The 20,325-nt window shown below is 31.7% G+C and overlaps 1 protein-coding gene across 1 annotated transcript in view; it reads left to right on the plus strand.

The window, feature by feature from the left end:
- LOC119831579 overlaps positions 1-20,325 on the plus strand; it is a 74,749-nt gene that overhangs the window by 11,802 nt on the left and 42,622 nt on the right. Inside the window, exons 15-20 of the mRNA XM_038354993.1 lie at positions 169-225; positions 1,070-1,184; positions 6,189-6,266; positions 6,472-6,522; positions 10,374-10,574; positions 13,737-13,869. Coding sequence (XP_038210921.1) covers positions 169-225; positions 1,070-1,184; positions 6,189-6,266; positions 6,472-6,522; positions 10,374-10,574; positions 13,737-13,869 — 635 coding nt within the window. The remainder of the gene's footprint in view (positions 1-168; positions 226-1,069; positions 1,185-6,188; positions 6,267-6,471; positions 6,523-10,373; positions 10,575-13,736; positions 13,870-20,325) is intronic.

The following is a 20,325-nucleotide window of genomic DNA, read 5'->3' on the forward strand; positions in this document are numbered from 1 at the left end:
GTAAAAAAATAGTAATCATATTAATTATACTATTATTACAAAAATAACATTTTCAGAAAATTGTAAGGTTCAAAATGGATACTTGATATAATGATATAGTTATTTTTTCTATTGGTATAATTTTCTAATCGTATTACAATGTTCATTTATTAATGCTTTATTTTACAGAATACAATGATAATCTGCCTCCCTCAAATCAGCGAAGTCCCTATCCACCAAGGAGACGTAAGTAAACACTAGATTTAATCAATTTGCTGTAAAATATAAATTTGACAATACTTTTTAGTTAATAATTTGAGTCGCATTTGGTGCTTGGAATTTCTATTATTCTGAAAGAAAAAAACGGGTTACTTTTTTTATAACTAAACTTTAGTACCAATTTTATACATTTCCATTATCAACTGGTTTTTGTTTTTAAGAAATATCATTAATTATTCATGTTTTTTTTGTTTTTCACAAGGTGAAGTTAATTGTAATAGCTATTTAACATTTCACTTTCTTACCATCTTACTTTTTTACTAAGTAGTAAAAAAGTAAGATGGTAAGAAAGATTCTAGGATAACTTAATTTACTACCTTAACTTTATAAGGACAAATATGCGGGTTCAAACAGGGCATAATAAATAATAAGCGTGCATAGAAAATTATTCTATAAACATTATATAGCTTTACACTGACAACGGAAGAATGTAATCAAATGAGTAAAGTAACAACAGGAACTTCTTTAAAATACAGCGATAAATATGTATTTCCCATACAATTAACATGAGTTCCGTAGAAAAGTAGGTTTCCTTATTTACTAAGTTTAACAAAGCTTTAGTGACTTGCTGTGTATTAAAATAAAGAGTTACGAAAACCCATAGATTGTATTTGGCCGTTGATTCTCATTATTTCGAAACTATCGAATTTATATAACGAATTATGGAGCTTTTACAAGATATCCTATATCATGATTTTGATAATCAAATAATATTTAGTAAAAATGTTATCTCTTATGAATAGCAAAAATTTATCAGGTTCTACCTCTTTCTAATAAAAAGTTAAGAATATTTTATCTATTGATTTAATAGGTCCTGGATCTCAATGCTCAGGAGGTGGTAGTCGTTCGTCAACATTGCCACTACCGCATCGCATGGGGGTGGAACGGCAACACAGTGCACGCTCTGATCGAGATGGGTACTACAGGTAAAACATTTTCTTAAGATAATGTTGTTTTGTAGTCTATGTAATGCTTTTTATCTCACAGCGGGCATCTGATCTGGTGGTTCGCCTGATGGTAAGCGATCACCACCGCCCATGAACATTTGCAGAGGTAGTGACTCTGCGAAAGCGTTGCTCGCTTTTATGGTGGGAGGGATAGGGAAAGGATTGACGACGGGAAACAAGAAATGGACTGAGAAGGGTGAGGAAAAGGGGCCACCGGCCGTTCCTTTCTCCGTATGAAACACAACAAGCTATTATTTCACGCCGGGTTTCTGTTGGGGTGTGATACTTCCCCGGTGCGAGCTGGCCCGTGGCGTGCTCGATTCCCACATTACTTATGTATGTATGTGAACTTTTTTCTTATGAAAGTCAAGCACATATATTCTGATAATGTTTATTACGCGAATCTATTGAACCTAAAAGAAAACCAGTTACTGAAAGTACACGAAAGCGAAATGAAACGAAAAACGAAGGCTTTTTTAAAGGAAGACTTCGTTTTTAATTAAGCAAAAGTGAAATTTTTCAACATTTTATTCGAATTGTATGTGGTAGTCGAGCACGCTTCGGCACGAATTGTGCCAGCTCGCACCGGGGAAGTACCACACCCCCACAGAAGACCGGCGTGAAATAGCATTTTGCTGTGTTTCGTTCGGTGAGTGGGGGAGCCGGAGGCCCATATCCTTTTCCTAACCCTTCCTAGTCCTGTCCTTTATTCCTCTCAAAAATCCTTTCTTATTCCCTTCCCAATTTAAAGTCGGCAATCCATGTGTAGAGGCGTAAGGTCTGCAATGGACCTTATGCCTCTACAAATGTTCATGGGTGGTGGTGGCGCTACCATCAGGCGTCCCACCAGCTCCATTGCCGACTGTGACATAAAAAAAAAAAAAAAAAAAAGAATTCCCGTGACATTGAAAAAGGGTTTTCCTTCTTTGAAATAGTATATTCACTCCAAACATAGTTGTAATCAATGTATTTATTCTCAAACATTTTGGATGATTGATTTGATTAATGTTTATGGAAATATTGTCGAAGTATGATGTAAATGTGTCCTATCAAATTTTTGTCATCTGTTGAAAGTATCAGACTTTTCTTAAACAATTGCCCTGTATCCTTAAATAAGTATCCTGTATTATGTTGGAATATAACAATGAAACAAACTCAGTGAAATAACATTTATCTATTATAATATTCAATAAAAACCGATTTGAGTGGATAGGTCGTGATAGATAGATAGTAAGTAGTAAGTAGAAAGGAAAGGAAAGCAAATGCTAGAATATTTTTTAGATTTTATAGTGGCGATAAATCTAGCCCTAAACTAGGTTAAAACGAGATAAGTAGACTCTTTCTGTAGTCCATCAAAACATACAATAGAAATAGAATTATTTGTTAATTAGAATTACAATAAATTATTTTATGTGTCAGGCTTAATATTCTCAGTTGTTAGTAAATATTGGAAATTACATACAAAAAGTGTATGTCTATAATTTAAATGACAGTCGACAAGTGCGCGCCAAGTTTAATACTTAATTCTTTTGCCCCACAACGGACAATTAAAATTAACTCGTTTATGCCGAGCTTCCAAACAGTTGGTGATATTAAAGAAGAGAGTGTTGTCCTGTCTTAAAGTCCGGCAATACGGTCGCCATGTCCCGTGCGTTCTCTCCTTAGTAAAATCATATGTTTTTGGAACAATACTTTTCACGAAGTATTGCACATAGCGGTATAAAACGTAAAGAACGAACTAATATTGTAAATCTTTCTGTAGTTTTAAGGTAGCATTGATCTCGCTTATGTTAAGCTGGAGCGTTACAATATTGTTTATAGGCATCGACAGCCAGTGAATACAACATATTTTAAACAGTAATGGAGGATATATTGATATGAAATGAAATGTTACATTTTTAAAGCATTAGCGCGTGTAATTCAGAAGATGCAATTACATTTTATAGACGTATCGCCATCTTGATAAAAGGAATTTAAACTGTATCTCCTAAACTTGCAATGCAATCCTAAAGAAAATTAGACAAGTCAATATTCGGAGCAATTTGATTCGTCTACAACTTTTTCCATTTTGCTTTATACCGTATAATGGTTTATTAAAATATAATATATCGGGAGACCATAATAGAGTGGAGTTCAACTATATACAAACCTATCCCCATTTTACCAATTTTAAATGATTTCTTCGAGAAGTTAATATCAAACCGTTTTCTATATAGACACTTTGTATCAAATAATTTACTGATGACGCCAAGTAATTTGGTTTGACAAAGGGACGCTCAATCGCAAATACTGAAGTAGCTCTTATAAGGCACATGTATAATAATAGAATGCGTGTGAAAACCCCAAAAATGCTATTTAGTCTATTTAAATTGGGTAAATTCAATTTCTAAACAATAAAAGGTTACGTTTAAAATCTCATTGCTTCATACCTTCAAAATAGAACATGATTATAGTTGATGAATGATTTACGCATTTGAATTGAATCCTTTAATGATTTGAAAGAATTATGTGACATAGTTACGTTTGCAGATGGGTTTCAGATAGAGTTTATTTTTTACATGCATAATCATAACTCAAACATAAACAAATATACGATTCTTTTTACGCATATTTAATTAGTTACAAAAACAAAACCATTATAAAATTTTTCACAATTTAATCCTGTATTTTGAAACGCTTCAATGACTGAATGAAAAATGTAACGAAATTAATTTTGAGTAATAATATGCATATAAATAATATGTATAATCCATAAATCTTTATTTATAATATACGTCAATTGTTCAGCTTAAATATAAAATCGGTCGAATTACCCGTGCAATTCAGTGGATCATAATGGCATTTTCATACTGTATAGTTCTCTATGTCTATATCTAATGTAAAATATATTTGCATCAGTATCGATGATGTTCTATCATGAATGCAATACGTCCAGACATTTAGCTAAAGAGTATATGCATCTGCAAGTTTCTCAGAGCTATAATAAGCTGCACTCTATACTGCGCAGACCCCTTTTATACGAACTTCTAAAACAATCAGTTCAATACACTTGGGCGATGACAAAATATTTACGTCAGATTATATGCCATAAGTGAAGTATATGGTCAAATAGTTTCCAATACACCTGGGTGGAGTGCTCAAACACTATCATCGCTCATCTTTCTTTGTCATTATTTTTAATCCCAGTACTCCTAGCTACTTGAAAGTGAATATTCATTAGCTCTTTTGGAACTCATATACTCTTAAAATCCTCTTATGTCTTTCTCACTCGTTTACCTGTGCGTGGAAGTATATTATATAGCTCATCTATTATTGTATCGGCACACCGTTTATGAAATGCCTTTCTTGAAACGATTGGATGCACCCAACCTATGAGATCCTTTAAAAATTGATTAAAGCCTACTTTCTTTATAAACATAATAAATAATATACGCATAGTTTATTTATGTGTCAATGTTAAAAAAAAAGTCCCGTGTCCCCTAGTGGGGTATGGGGCAGATGATGTACATCCGTTTCACTGATCGATTTTCTTTAGGGACAAGTAGGTGATCAGCCTTCTATGTCCTGTCAGACCGAGACATTTTTGTTTTGTGCGTCCCCACCGGGATTCGAACCCAGGACCCCTCGGTTCTACGCTCACGCGTTAACCACTGTACCAAGGAGGCGGATGTGTCAATGTTACATATTAATAAATATAAATATAATACCGTACGTATTATATTTATATTTCGTTAATATTATAAGGAACGTAAAATAACATTTTAAGGAAAAAAAAGCATTTACATGAAATTTTCCAAAGCTACCTTAATATTTTCCGCGTTGATAACAAGATTACTGTCTCACATGCTTTTAAACAACATAAGCTAACGGTTTCCGGATTGATCCGGATTAGCTAAGGTTTTTTTTAGTCTCTTCGAGGTTACTTTAATTATATTGTATATCTGATTATGTATACAAAAGTTTAAATAAAATTTTGCCTTACTACAATTAGCCATTACAATATATAATAATAAATAAGTTTAATAATAACCTTTTTTATATGAAATAGTCGGTAAACGAAGTGTTAGGTTTTACCTATTTACTAAGTTATCAATTGATCATTCGTTTGGTAATAATTTTATTTTTATTAGAAAAAAATTCTTACAACGACTTAAATGGAACTTACACATTTAAAAACTCAAGACGAAAATAAATCGCTATTCAAAAGTTGAAAAACACTTAATAGCATCTCTTTAACCACATTGAAGAGGAACAGACTCGTTGAAAGTTATAAAAACCTCGAGGATTTCTTTTTTATTTACACTTACAATTTAATTAATTAGGAAGAAACTTAATTGAAGTTCTTCGATCAAAAAACGTTCAAAGCCGGCAAAGAAGTACTGATCTGTTCAGGTGGAAAATAACTTTCATTCTACATAATTTTGTTTGATTTTTGATGACTGTATATAAATTTAATATAATTGTGTTTATCAGTAATTATTTATTAATTGTATTTACTATTAATTTATTGTAGTCTTTTAAAACGGTGAGTTGCAACATTTTAAAGCGAACAGCTTTGAAACGAGTAAATTATGTTCCTTCAGTTATATATGATATACGGATGCATATAAGAAAATGCATTTATATCAAGCCTATATTTATATCAGCAGACTAGATGTAGAATATCTAGATAAATATTTTAACACCTCGAGTAATGTGAATGCAATTATGGTGACCTAGTTGAAATAGAATTAATGAGGAATTTATATGCAGTATAAAAACATTGAGTGGATTACAACTCTGAAAAAGTTATCAGAATTTTATGAATTATTCAAATACATTTCCAACAAGTTTTATCTCGAGCTTTGTTATATCGTACAATCAATAGATCTTCGGGTGTTTTACTTTTTTGCTTTAGCAATGTTTGTATTGAATGTTGCGTTTGTATAATTTAAGAAGAAATTGCCTTTTGATTGAAATTCTTTATCTTTCACATTGTTTTAGCGACCGCAATGAATTAATGAGGGAGCGGGAAAGAGAACGTGAGCGCGAAAGGGGATATTTGAGCGATCATAACACAAGGTTGGTCAAAATTATAATTGATTCTTCCAATTCCACATTCAAATTGTTTGTCCATTTATATTATGCAAAGAACAAGACTTATAAAATCAGCCAGTGTATTCTTTTATATTAATATGTTTCCTACCAAATTAGTTAATATTTATTTATTCTTCATATTTTAAAAACATTTTTACGATGCGCATTTTATTCAAGCATGTTTTTGCAGGGATCGAGTGAGGGATCGGGACCAAGGATACTTGAGCGATCATCAATCAAGGTAAGTTCTTTTATCGAAAAAACTTTTTCACATATACGTCTCACTTAGGCACTTGTAATAAAAGTTATTTATAACTAATAACTATCTAACTATTTTCTGAACCAATGATATTGTGTGATCTCCCAACGTAAAATTAATTCGTTAAGAGAATTAAATTATTTTTCTCTATGTTAAATCTTTTTTTTATTCTTAGTATAAAACGTTAAAAGTTCAATATTATTGATATACGAGTATATTTCCCGGTCTTATTTAGATCAAAGGTTCTGTTTATGTGCTTTTATTTTTATCGAAATTTCTTTTTAGGGTTTTGCTATTGATTTGGTATTTCGAGTAATTGTAGTTGTTCCGTATACTTACATAATATTGGAGCATAAGAAGATTATTTGTTCATCAGTTGGTATTTGGCTGCGATATAATTATTTTTCAGAAAAAAGCTTCGCCTCGAAATTTTGGGATCCGTTTTCTCACTCTTCCCAGTCCATTCCTTTTTTCCAAGCAATCCTTTCCCTCTTATCCCTTTCTCTTGACCTTCATCCCTTAACCCTGAAATATCCTAAAGCAATGCTTGAACATTCACAGAGGCCTCTACGAATGTTCATGGGCGGTGAGCTAAGCTGGTGGTTCACCTTATATTTTCGAAACTATGCCAAAAAGTTAAAACTAAAAAAAATTATCATGAAAATCGATTCGATCGATTTACACATGCGAGGTGTCTGAGGAAACAAAGAAAATAAAAGAAAGTCGAATTAAGAATCTTCTTCCATTTTTTGGAAGTCGGTAGATAGAATTGTCGTCACTTACTGTGAAACATTTACCATTAATATCACCGAAGTATACAAGGTCACTACAATTTGGCGACCTTAGTTCAAGCTGATATACCAGACTATGCTGTATCCATGATGTTCGGGGTCACCTAATTGTAGCGACCTTGTATAATTCAGAGATAAATAAAACAAAGACAAATACCAACTCAATAAAATATAATTTTCTTATGTGCAGCATAAATTATATAGATTACATATTGTTCGATTTTAAATGTGTTAAAAATGTATACAATGTGTATTTTATTAGATTAACTTGTAACTATAACTCCGTTAAACTTTATATTTCATGCAAACACACTTTATTATTATTCATTTAATATTATAATAATGTTTTGTTATTTGAGCTATAGAGGCCTACTTCTTAGTTTATTTAATATAACTTAAACTATGTTAGTTATGTGATGTTTTTTTACCATTGGATTACCATTGGATTCTGTTCTAATTTGATAATATGACTAAATAATAAATGCGTCCCATTTAAAAACGTATTCGGTACTTCTATCCAATAAAATCAATACTTCTTAAATATGGATCAAATAATGATAATTGAATGGCTTTTATGTGACATCCTTTTGACTTAAAGACTTGAACTTTTTGTGTCGCTACCCGCGTCATTTCTCTCAAGATGGTCCTCCCGAGATATTTTATATATTAGCTTCCATATTTTATATATTACCCTTGAATATTACTCTGAAAGATAGTTAATGGAAAGGGTCAGCAAGTATTATATATATTATATAACGTTTAACGAAATATCTCGATGATTTAGTAATTTTGTCAATAATTCTATAACACGATTCAATTAGAAATGTAATTCTGATTGTTTCGACTAGTCTGCAGCAGTTTTACAGATTTTAACAATTTTGAATTGAAAAAAGATAAACTGTCGAATGAGCTTATAAAAGATTTAGATAGAGGAAGACTTTTCACTACTCAGTGGATTTCTACCATTATTTCACTACAATGATCCCTTCTAATTATTGGGGACACAAGCAATGAATTTACCTTGAATAGGACAATCAATATGACTGTTAAGTAAAAATAAATAAATGTACTGATAAACTACTCCATCAGTCCAGTCAATTCCAAATGGTCATGGTCGCATTTTGCTCGTGACAACATGTCAAGAAAAACAGCTAAATGAGACATCAGAATTAATATTAATTCAGTTGTTGGACTCGTGCTCTTGTCATTATCATTATTTATCAAAATGTATATTTAAACGATTCAATTAAACACCCATAAAGCTCTGAAGTAATCTCACTTCATCATTAATGTCAAAACATTTTCAAGATAGAATATTTATGTGAAAATAAATTAAAAACTCATTAATTACCGGAACACGGGTGCTATCATTATTTATGAATTTAATTTAACTTTTTCCAAATTTTTATGCATGTTTGATATACAATGATAAACAATATAAATAGAAATTAATTTATCTCTTTACTATTCATTCAATAGCTTCCGTTTTAATTAGACATGCAGACAAATCCATTTTGAAAAGCCGTTTAATCCCGTTGTATTAGAAAAGGATCAGCCTACAATTTAGAATTCTGTGACAGTGTAACTATAGGAAACGTGCGTGCTTCTTTTTATAAATTTTGTGTCTGTCGTTGTATTAGAATAATCAAATCTGCAATAATTCAAAGAATAATTAGAAGGTATATACAATATTTGAAATTCTATATGACTGCGGAATAAAAAATATACACTACTGTATTCCAAATTACAGTATATCCTCAAAGTGGTTTAATGAAAAATATTAGGATGTAGTAGGTAGGCCTACTAATATAATTTAATATTTGACTTATTGGGAGTAATATTAGACATCAATGTGTCTCATTTTTATCTTTGTGAATGTGTATTATAGTATATTACTCTCTTATTTTTATCTATATTGCCTACTTAACCCTTATATTCTTATTTTCTAAAATAAATAAAAAATGAATAAACAGAGAAAGAAACTTTGAGTAGGATGTATTAAATGTAATGGGGCTTTATATAACAGCGGGACTACCTGGTTGAGTTGTAATAATATGTCACTCACACCAAGCATTCATCTTGATAAAGCGTCTCAGAGGTAATACCTACTCTTAATAGAGAAGGTATTGGAGTCGTTATAGACTCGAAAACTCTACCTAGCCGGGAGAATGGTGCCGTATGTCTTGGGAATTTCGCAAATACGCCCGTCACAATAGTTAGGTATATATCATTTATATACGTACCTAGAAGGATTATTTAAATTATTTTTGGGAGTGAGGAAAAGTTTTAAATAGTTTCTTACATTGGATATCTGGAAAACAGATACATATTTAGGCCAACCGGTACAAATAATACTGTGATTCCTACTGTGTAAGCTCCTGATAATGTTTCTGTCTTTTCTTATGATGTCTTGAGAATAAATTACAATTACACAGATTTATAACAATTCAATTATAATATTATAAAACACAAGCAACAATTTAACCACAGTCTCATATGTTAATCTTGCAGAAATTGTGTCAGTAACCTAGCTAGATCATGTATAAATTATTACGAAGGTATCCAATATACGCGCAGCCCCTCAACAATGTAATGAGAAATGCTCATCTTGAAATACAGCTGCGAACGTGGAATAATTGCTTTGAAATAGTGCATTCCTATACATACGGCAACAAAACGTTTCGACGTAAAGTTACATTGAAGGCCATATTTGTGAAGAGTGCCGTACAATATACGTAGGTAGTTCAGAGGGTACACGGGCCTCGAGTGTGCAATTGCAAAATACGGTGGAGTACTTTTTACGTATGGGATAATATATTTTTCTTTTATGATATAAATTCACAATTCGTTTTTCATTTTACTGCAAAACTAGCATTTTGTACTGACCAACGAGCTGATCTCATATGTCATCGTATAAAGTTTGCTAAAAGCTTTATACGAATTATGCTAACATTTACGAGCACAGAGGAATTTAACTAATAGTTAAGAATAATTATTACTTTTTGGTGTATGGTTTTATGATTAGAACAATAAATTGTGTAGTTTCGTGAGCGCATCTCGCTGCGCGTCATGTATCGGCGAGTCGGCCCGCTCCGCTTGGTACCGGCACTCAGACGGGTGGCGCGGCACCCAGCCTCCGGGCCCGCGCCGCTCGCCGTGGGACTCGCTCCCCAGCCTGCGGCACGAGGGAAGCTTAAACGACTCCGGATATAGAAGCAATCGCGCTGATAGCTTCGAACAACGGTAAGCGTCCAATATGTAATAAAATTTCATTTCAGTCCCGCTGCAAGTGTTTTATAAATCTATGTATGTTCTTCCAGTTTATAGCTTCCTATCAACTGAATATTGGATAATCCCCTACCATTACAGCCTACGGTCTTTTTATATTAAACTACTATGAAAATTGCTACACGTTTCTATTCGTAGCAGATATACCTACAGCCTTCTGACATATTTTCTGCGGTGAATGTGACCGAACAACGATTTTAACTATTACTATACACACCTCAGCGATCAATAGCTTAGCTTATTGCTTTAGATCTTTCCCGAGGCTTTATCTTGTAATCAGTTAAAAAAATAAAACAAATGAAACTTGATTGATGCAATTCCTGCAACTTGAAGAGCACGTGAAACGGAATAATAGGTCCTCCTACCCCTATTCTCGCTTTCACATTCCCGCTCTCTCAATACATTTTAAATCTATTACGATATTGTTTTCTGAAATAATATTATTTTTTATCACATTTTATTAGGGCTAAATTTATCTTGTACCAAAATAAAAATACAGGCCTAAAGCAAAATTTTATTGAAACACTATATAAGGTACAGAATTTCCTGAAAATCAATTTTTCTGTGACCTTTGACGTCCGCGTTGAGTTCACTCAAACGCTCATGCTACAATTGTAAAAAGTAAAGAGTTTTCAAAATGAACACGAACTTATGGAACTTTTATTTCTATTCCTATATTATCATGTGGGTTGTAAACTTTAATTTCACTTTGTTATGAGATGTTCTGAGAAGTGTCTAACTTTGCCAGAACCGCAAAACTATTTCCTTAATTAGCATTATGCTGATACTTTTGCAACTTTCTATTCAAGTCTTTTACCGTCAAAATACAGTTTGTACTAACTTATGTAACTCAATTATGTAGAATTTTATCTTGACTGAATCTATCAACTACGGATAACTTTTTATTATTATTCCGGCTACTGCACGAGTAATTTATTTAATTAATCCGGTTAAACATGCAAAGACTGTTTTATTTACTGATAAAAAATTAAGACAATAAATAGTGTTAGCAATTATGTGGTACAAATTGGTACTATTGTTATAAATCTATTGCTAATTAATAGTGAGTGTAAGAACTCTAAATCGAGACTTATTAATAAAATACAAGAACTAAATCTGATTCATGTTCTGTTAGAATGGGAAACGCCCTAAAGTCGAATCTAGCGCTTGCCGGCATGCTCGATTCGCTCGTTCAGCTCGTGCGGTGGTATAAAGTCAACCTAACACGCTCGTCGCTTCGCCCCGCTAACCCATTTTTATCATGCTCATATGTTTTTTCTAATCCGTCCCAGTTCCTTCTTTATTTCCGCATAGAATCATTATCTTATCATTTACCTTTTAAAAAGCGGTAAAATATGTCTCAAAATGCCCGCTTATTATCTGGTATCCTCTTTTTACTTAAAAAATCTAATTTTATGCAGATAATTAATTAAAAATTATTCGCATAGTACCCAGCCTGAAAACAGTAAATTATTGATACAATATCCGGATAAATTGTCACACTGTTTAATTTTTTATTTTTCTTAATAATGTTATTAAGCACTAGCATTAATGGGCTTATTATTTAAATGCAAAAAAGTGAAATGTAAGGCTTCAAAACATTTTCTTGTCATATATATATTTAGATGGTGCTGTAAAAACGATTGTTGTACGATAAAGGATACAAAAATAGTGTAAGTGCCGAGTTTTGGTAGAAATAATCACGGTATACTTGTAGCAAACCATAGACAATACTTAAGCTACTTTAGTATACATTGTACAATTAACACACTAACGTCTTATTATACTTATTGATAACTGACTAAATGACAACGATTAGAAAGCTCATTTTTTAAACTAGCCACATTGTATTTCTTCTAACTTCAACTAAACAGAATTTTATTTGTTGTGTGTTAACAAAAATTAAACATATCCTTAAAAATATATATTCAAATAGCGGTAAAGTTACTAATCGATAAACTTCTATGAGCTCTACTGTGAACTTATTAGGAGTTGACAAATAGTCCCCCTTGGCCTCGATCTTTAATGAGAAATTAATGACAATTCCCCGGTGCTAGGTGATCCGCATGACTCGATTATTGCGTAATAAAATATCTTTCTTAATTTCTGTATACGCACAAAGTAATAAGCATAATTATTACTTAATGATGCTTCTTCGTTTATTTCTTTAATAATCTAATCGTTTAGTTTTTTTTATTTAATACGTCAATGTATATCCTTACTCTTTATGATAAGTATGACATCAAATGTATCAATATATAGTAGAAGTTTTATGTCTATCTATTCTTGTGTTTTATGTGTACATTCTCTTTATGGCGACCACCACTTTGAGGTAATGAATAAGGCGTGTTTGGAGCTCTCTCTCCTCGTAACCAGCATTGTACATCAGTCGTAAATCCTCCACACGAGCTCATTACAAGCGAATGCTTGTGGCGATTTTGCCTCCGCGTAACAGTTGAGATTACTGAAGCTGAAATTTCGAACTCTAGCAAAATCCATTTTCATCACTGGCTCAATACAGAGACCGCAAATTAACTGTCACGTCGCTTTCTATACTCGTCCATTGGCTTGGTGAGGCAAATCACAATAGAACGTATTAAGTGATGATCTGATATTTTTGATACTTTTTACTTATACCATGCAACGTTACAGAATAGTTTCATGTACATCGTTTAGCATACATGCTTCAAAATGTACATATTGACAATCCACATCGAACGTCTGTGAGATTTTGCAATTCAAAAGTTGCAATATTTTATACATTTAAAATCCAATACATGTTGTTTGCCGGTAGATTATATTTAAAATATGAAACTAATAGGCATTATTTTAGAATAAAATCATGTCTGTTCTTGCCAGCTAACAGTTTTTCAGGTTTAAGTAAAGAACCAAATTAAATAGCAAGTGATAAATTGAATTTCATAATTATTTGGTATAAAATAAGTCATCATCGTGGCCTATTTTTAATCATGGTTCGCCTGTACAGGTTTAAAAAACGTTCTACATTCGTTTACACGTATTAAAATTCTTTATCCACCGCAAGCTATTTGCAACAAGATGCTTTCCTGCACCAATTGAAGTAGATACAAAGAAGGTAAATCAAAGTTCTTGTTTCAGAGGTGTATTTGATCGTCAAGACAGCATTCGCTCAGAGTACACGAGCGATCGGGAGTCAACGCGGTACGGCATCGTGCAGCAAGCTTCCATCGATAGCACGGATTCCAGAATTTGTTATTTGACTTCTAGTGAGGTAAGTGAATACTGAATCTTCACTTATTTTCGATTAAAAGGTTGTATATTATGTCAACAAGCATCGATATACCTTTAAGCTAGTCAATTAAATAATTGGTTTGGGAAGAAATTAATTATAATATTGGATGCTTTGATAACATGATAAAAGCACTATAGCTATTCAACTATTGTTGGATAAATGAAATGTGGTATGAGAAAACAAACATAAGTATATAGCAGTTCAAATACAGTACTTAGTACTTTATTAAAGTTTTATAAATATGTTCGTCAAAATTGTTTGTGTCTATCCGTAAAATATCTACGATGTAATGTAAAAGGTCTGCTGACAAAAAGACATAGTATATAATACGTGAGATACATAGGTTCTATTTATAATACTGTCTGATAAGCAATAGGCTATTAAACTCTTTGATGTGCTCTCAAGCGGCTAACATCATCAATGTTAGCTGTACTGTGTGTATTCAAATGAAGCGATCGTTAACACATCATTGAAATCGTTATAAATCATTTTGATATTAATTATAAAGCTATTTGCATATAAAAAAATGGAAACATTTTGCTATAAAACAACGCAGTTGCGTACTTTTCTGATAATCTTCATTGAAAGTTGTTTTATGTATGTATACTATAAAAATAGTTTCTCGATATAGCGACTTTAATGTAAAGACATATGGGCAATATTTTTATTTTGTTTATATCCCGGATTATCCTATCTGAACTGAGTCGTCACAAGAGGATAACTGATAATTAATAATTTATTTTTTATAATATAGTAATAATCACACTACAAAGGTTGCATGCTTTATACATTACCTGCCTTAAGTTGGATTAAAAACAAATCCTATTCACTTTCTTTTAACTATGTTGTTGCTTTAATCAAACAGGTCTATAACATATTATTAAGTCCTTTTTATAAACCCATAAACCTATGTTTAGATTAATAATTTACCAAAAATAATATAATAAATTATATCCAGTTTGCGATAATTATAACGTTGTAAAATATACTCAAAAATACCACGGAATATAATTTTTACTTAACAAGAAATGTCATAAATTAAATGCTTTTTTTTTAATTACTTGCAGCAATCTAATCTCAATTATATCTGAAATTCAAAACAGCCTGAAATCAAAATAAAGCCAATTTGTCAGCGAATCAATAAATATAAAAACAAACAATATCGGAGTTACTATTAGTGATAAATAAATATATATGGCTATGACGATTACTTATAAGATACATAATATTGATCATTATCTGTAAAACTTAACAATCAGCACGGTGGTGGGAAACCTTACAAGTTACTTCTCAAATTACATTATAATCTTAACGCTTTATATCCCGTAATAATATCATCTTGTTAACAAAGAAAAAAAATCCCCATAAAACGCACAGAAATTAATAATTATTTGTTTCTTATTTTATTTTTTTTTTCTTTAATATGATAATGTCAATTGTCTCACATTAGGTTAATAAATTTAAATAATAGGATGATAATAAATTTTTATATTATGCATTAAATATGCAATCGATATTTAAAGTCAAGTTCTTGGGTATAAAATTGATGATTGAACTGAAAAGTAATTTTATAACTACGTTATGTTGTAATAAAATTGTTTCTTGCTTCTTCTTGAAACAAAAAATAAAATTTTTACTTTTTATTTAACAGATCAATAGAAAAACGCTTGAAAAGTAAATCCATCTAAATTTACATAAAGTGAGAAATTATAATAAATAGAAGGTAACATGAGAATGTACTTGTACATTTTTGTTATGCACTATTTGGAGCAAGCATAGAAATGTTGCGGAATAGGTATAGCGTATAGAGTATAGAGGAAGAGCGAATTGTCTGGGAACGGTCGTGCGAGGTCGGCGCTCGTCGCCAGAGCCTGCGCAATGAGCAACGCTCGCCGCTGCGCTGAAACTCACCAATCGTATCCTGAACGTGGCATAAAAATACTATTTGAGGTTATATTTCTATATTCCCTGTGACACAAAAAACAAACAAACCGTGGATTCCGAACTCTTACACGCACCCATAATTACACGTGTCGAATGTCGCGAAGGAGAACATTGAATCGAAAGTTGAGACGTTTTGTTTGTGTAAATACAAAGCTATTACTGTCAAGTGCACGGACAAAGAAGACTCCCAGAGAGGCGATACGTTACGAATGTTCATAGTAAATTCGTTAATTAATGTTAATTTTTATCATGGTTGTTATACACATAAATTATAGACTGTTTTCCCAGTTGAATGTTAGTGTTATTGTACAACATATCTCCCGATTGTGCGTTAAGTCAATTGTAGAGGCCTAGACTGGATATAAATACGTCGTTTTCAATTAACGTAGAGTTCTATTTCAATAAAGTATAAGGTAGAGTTCCTGCTTCTGTGTTGCTTAATCCACCTGTGATAAGAACTTAATCGTTAAGGATAATATTCTATAATAGATAATTTCTCATGCTGCCAGGCTCTGTTAAGTAGTTCTAAATAGTAGAAAAATCGTTTATGGAATTGGATTCTTTATTAGGGTATAATTTTAGTATCGCTGTTGTGGTTCGCTTAGTAATATAATAAGAAAGTACAATGAACAGTTCAAATAATTTATAAAGATAGAACAAACCAAAATGATAATATGGTAACTGGATGGGGGCCATCAAATCGAAGAGCGCTGTTTTTATTCAGGTAATTTAGTACAAGCTATATTTTTTTAATAGAATTGCTTTTATTTGTATTTGTTGTGAGCCTAGTAAACCAACCCTCTTCTCGTACACGTTAACCCTTGAAAACGTTAGAAATGAGTAGAGAAACAAATTAGCATGTACAATTTTCGTATGCTAATACCATTTATAGCATAACACAAAATAGATTTGTATATTGAATGCTCTTATCTTTTCATTTAATTGTTACTGGCTTACTGAAGTAAGTAGGTGTGATGTTTTATTATTGTATTATACAGAATATGTATTGGATCAAACATACATTAGGGAGCATTAGCGTAGTCAACAAACAATAGAAAGTTCTCATGTGACAAACAATTCTTAAAATAATTCCATCCGTGTATGTAGATGTAAATATGTGTATTGTAAATGAATTTGTTATTAATATGCTCTTTTATTATTAAATATTGTCATATCATACAAAGTGCATTGTAACATTTTAATATTATTCTATCTAACACTATCAGCGCCGCTTTAGTGTATGCACATAACTGAGTTATGTGAATTATGAATACACTAAAATGGCGTTGATATTTAGGATGATCATATTAAAATGTTACGAGCAAGCATATGTATTTTATGCAGTTTTTAACAGAATAGAATTAAAGAAATATAAAAAAATAATGATTAATCTGTACTATGTACGTGTTAGTCATATTAACAATTATTGATTTTAATTAAACATGGGCTCTTTAAAAAAACGCTAAAATCATCCAGGATTATTCATTTACAGTTTATAATTAATACATAATCTAAAAAATCCGAAGATTAATGGTTACATTTATAATTATATGCATAAATAACCAAGCATAGTATATAAGCATTAGGCTCGTGACAAGATCTGCAAAAGCGTGTTAAAGTAATCTCATAAAAGAAGTCACTTCGTTCGACACCCCATTATTCAATCTTAATAGATTCTAGAGAGCCAATGTTTATTCTCAACCACGACCGCAACCCCGTCTGCCTTACGGGCACTGCAAATTGTGTCAGGGTCGACTTCCTATTGATCTCGGTTCTTTCACTCTGACACTCGACCCTTCCTGTAAATTCTGTAGTTCCATAGTTAAAAATACACACCTTTATAACATTGTTTCACTTCACTTGAATCTTGTTTTGCTTCTATTTGTGTGCATTCAAACAAAACTTGTTTGTGAAGTGAATAAAAACACATTACGTATATTTATTCACGAAGAAGCATATAAGCCTACTTTTTCTCAGCAATCCCTTTAATTTTTGCTTTCTTAAAAATATGGCAATTCACTTCCACCTCTCGGCCTTTTTACTTTTATGGTAATGGTCGGTGCTGGTCGCTTACCATCATCCGTCCAACCACTAATAACTTAAAAAGTAATATATAAACTAGACCTACTAATATAACTAGCAACGAACTACTTAACTAAAATGATTTAAAATGATATCCAAAAGCACAATTTGATCGAAGTAAACAGGTAATAAATACATATCCAATTGTGTGTTATGTTAAATTATTTTGAAAATTGACAGCTAACTTGGGTAGTGTGAATCCGGGAGCGGTAGCCCATTTACCCTATCCTCATTACCACGTGTCAAAAATTAATGAAGCCCTGTCACACCAGTCACTTCATTTTAACACTTTGATATATAAATGCTTTTGAAGTATAATAATAATATACTATCCAAAAATAAATTCACATTTCTCCAATAGATAGAACGTTTTTTGTATAGAGACCCTTTTATGAAACAAGGTTGAAAAGACCTCTGTCTGTCAACCTCCGCATTTTAGCGAATACATTAATTATTGTACACGTGAATATTTTTTTCGCTCCAATAATGTTTGTTACATATACTACATACAGACATGTTATATTCCTCTCAGTATTTATTTAATCATCGCAAATAGAGCATTTTTTATTATTGATTTATAATAGCTAGGTTAGTTAACTTTACAATGAAACTTTTTTATCTTAATAAAAACTTAATTGATAAAACTAAATTATATTATGATTCGCAAGTCAAATACATTGGTTTTATCATACTTATTTTTATGCAATATATCATATATAATTATACATATTAAATATTATTGTCTTATCTTAACACGCATTTTAGTTACTATTTTAAATGAATTCATCTATGATGTATATATTCAACAATCAGCGCATTTTTTATCCAAGGATCTAGGCGAACTTATATTTGACTATAAAGTATATATAGGTGGTGCAATACGAAACTTATATTATATCAATAAAATAAACTAGAAAAATAATATCTCAAACGACAATAACGGTATTTTAATGAAGGTTAGCTGCTAGGTTAGATAAACATTTCTGATAATTTACTATTTCCTACTAATGGATGCCTTCGGTTAAATAAAGTTTTCTGCGCTGTTTAAGTAAAAGCTTTTAGAAATATAAGGCGTTGTTTACTTCCCAACTGTTATTAGCAGGCTCGGACGATCTCGAGGTTTCTATTTCTCTAACACATAAATATAAACATGGATCATATAATGACTTGTTCTTATGAACTATGTAATAAGTTAAGTCTTTCGTATCCAATCAATTTAATATTTCAGCATTTTATAATTTCGAACGGTTCTTCAATATCTTACAAGTAATAATAATGAATTCGCCTCAAATATCTGTTCAAATATGTGCAAATATAATATAAATAAATTACAAAACAAACATGGATATTTTAAATTTGCCGTATTGTGGTATTATTACGTTTTATACAAACTATAGCATTTACTTTAGCTGTAACCTCTTTTCTGTTCGCGGTCGGAAGTAAAGTCCCTATTGTTACTACGTATAATAGCTGGCGGGACTTATTTTTTGTTAAAACAACTCAGCTACTTTTTCATAAATAAGAAAACGTCAGTACAATAAGTCTGTTTGAAACATTAAATGTTTGAGTACCATTAAAGAAATCATCATAAATAATTTTATTAGCGTTCCATTTTTATCTCAACATTTAATGAGAATATTACAATTGTCTGTCAACATTTGGAGGTTTCTTTATGCCCGTGACAAATGTTAATTTTGTCACGTAGGTCTGTTTCCAATACCTTTTTAGCGCAGATTGCAATGGAAAAGTGCCGATCGTGACGTTGTTACTCTAAACGAAGCTGACAGAAGCAGTAATGCTGGTGACATTCCCACAGATGTCGCGTCGCATCTCTCCATTTGTGTAGCGAGCACAAGGGGGAGTTGTGTGAGAGGGACTATAAAGCCTCACGCCTGCGCTTAACTACCACCTCTATATTCACATATAACATGCTTTCATTTCATTTGCTCTACCAATTATATGGCCCATAATTGGTAGATGAGACAAGTGCTAACGTATATATCATTAATTACAACATTTGTACGACACAAAAAAGAAGCAACGTTGATATAATATGTATGTGAACGAATGATTTTCACTGCTACTTAAAAATTCATATAAACTTATGGAAATAATACAGAGTTAAGAGTATATGTGATAGAAAAACAAATGGCCTTCATGCACATATGCATGCACATGATATTATTTTAATCATGAATTTGAATACAAAAAGAAAGAAAAACTAAAAACATGATGGTCAAGAAAATCATAGTCCGCAAAAAGGACATATTGACAGCAATCAATAGTATCCCATAGCGTTATCCAAGAACGTCGTTCCGAATAGGTAAATACTTTGCAAAGTACATTGACCCGGAGACCACTTAAAAAATCTAAACGCATTTCCCTTACTAGTATTTTCTTTTCAAACGC

The sequence above is a fragment of the Zerene cesonia genome, chromosome 13, assembly GCF_012273895.1.
Source record: "Zerene cesonia ecotype Mississippi chromosome 13, Zerene_cesonia_1.1, whole genome shotgun sequence".
NCBI lineage: Eukaryota > Metazoa > Arthropoda > Insecta > Lepidoptera > Pieridae > Zerene > Zerene cesonia.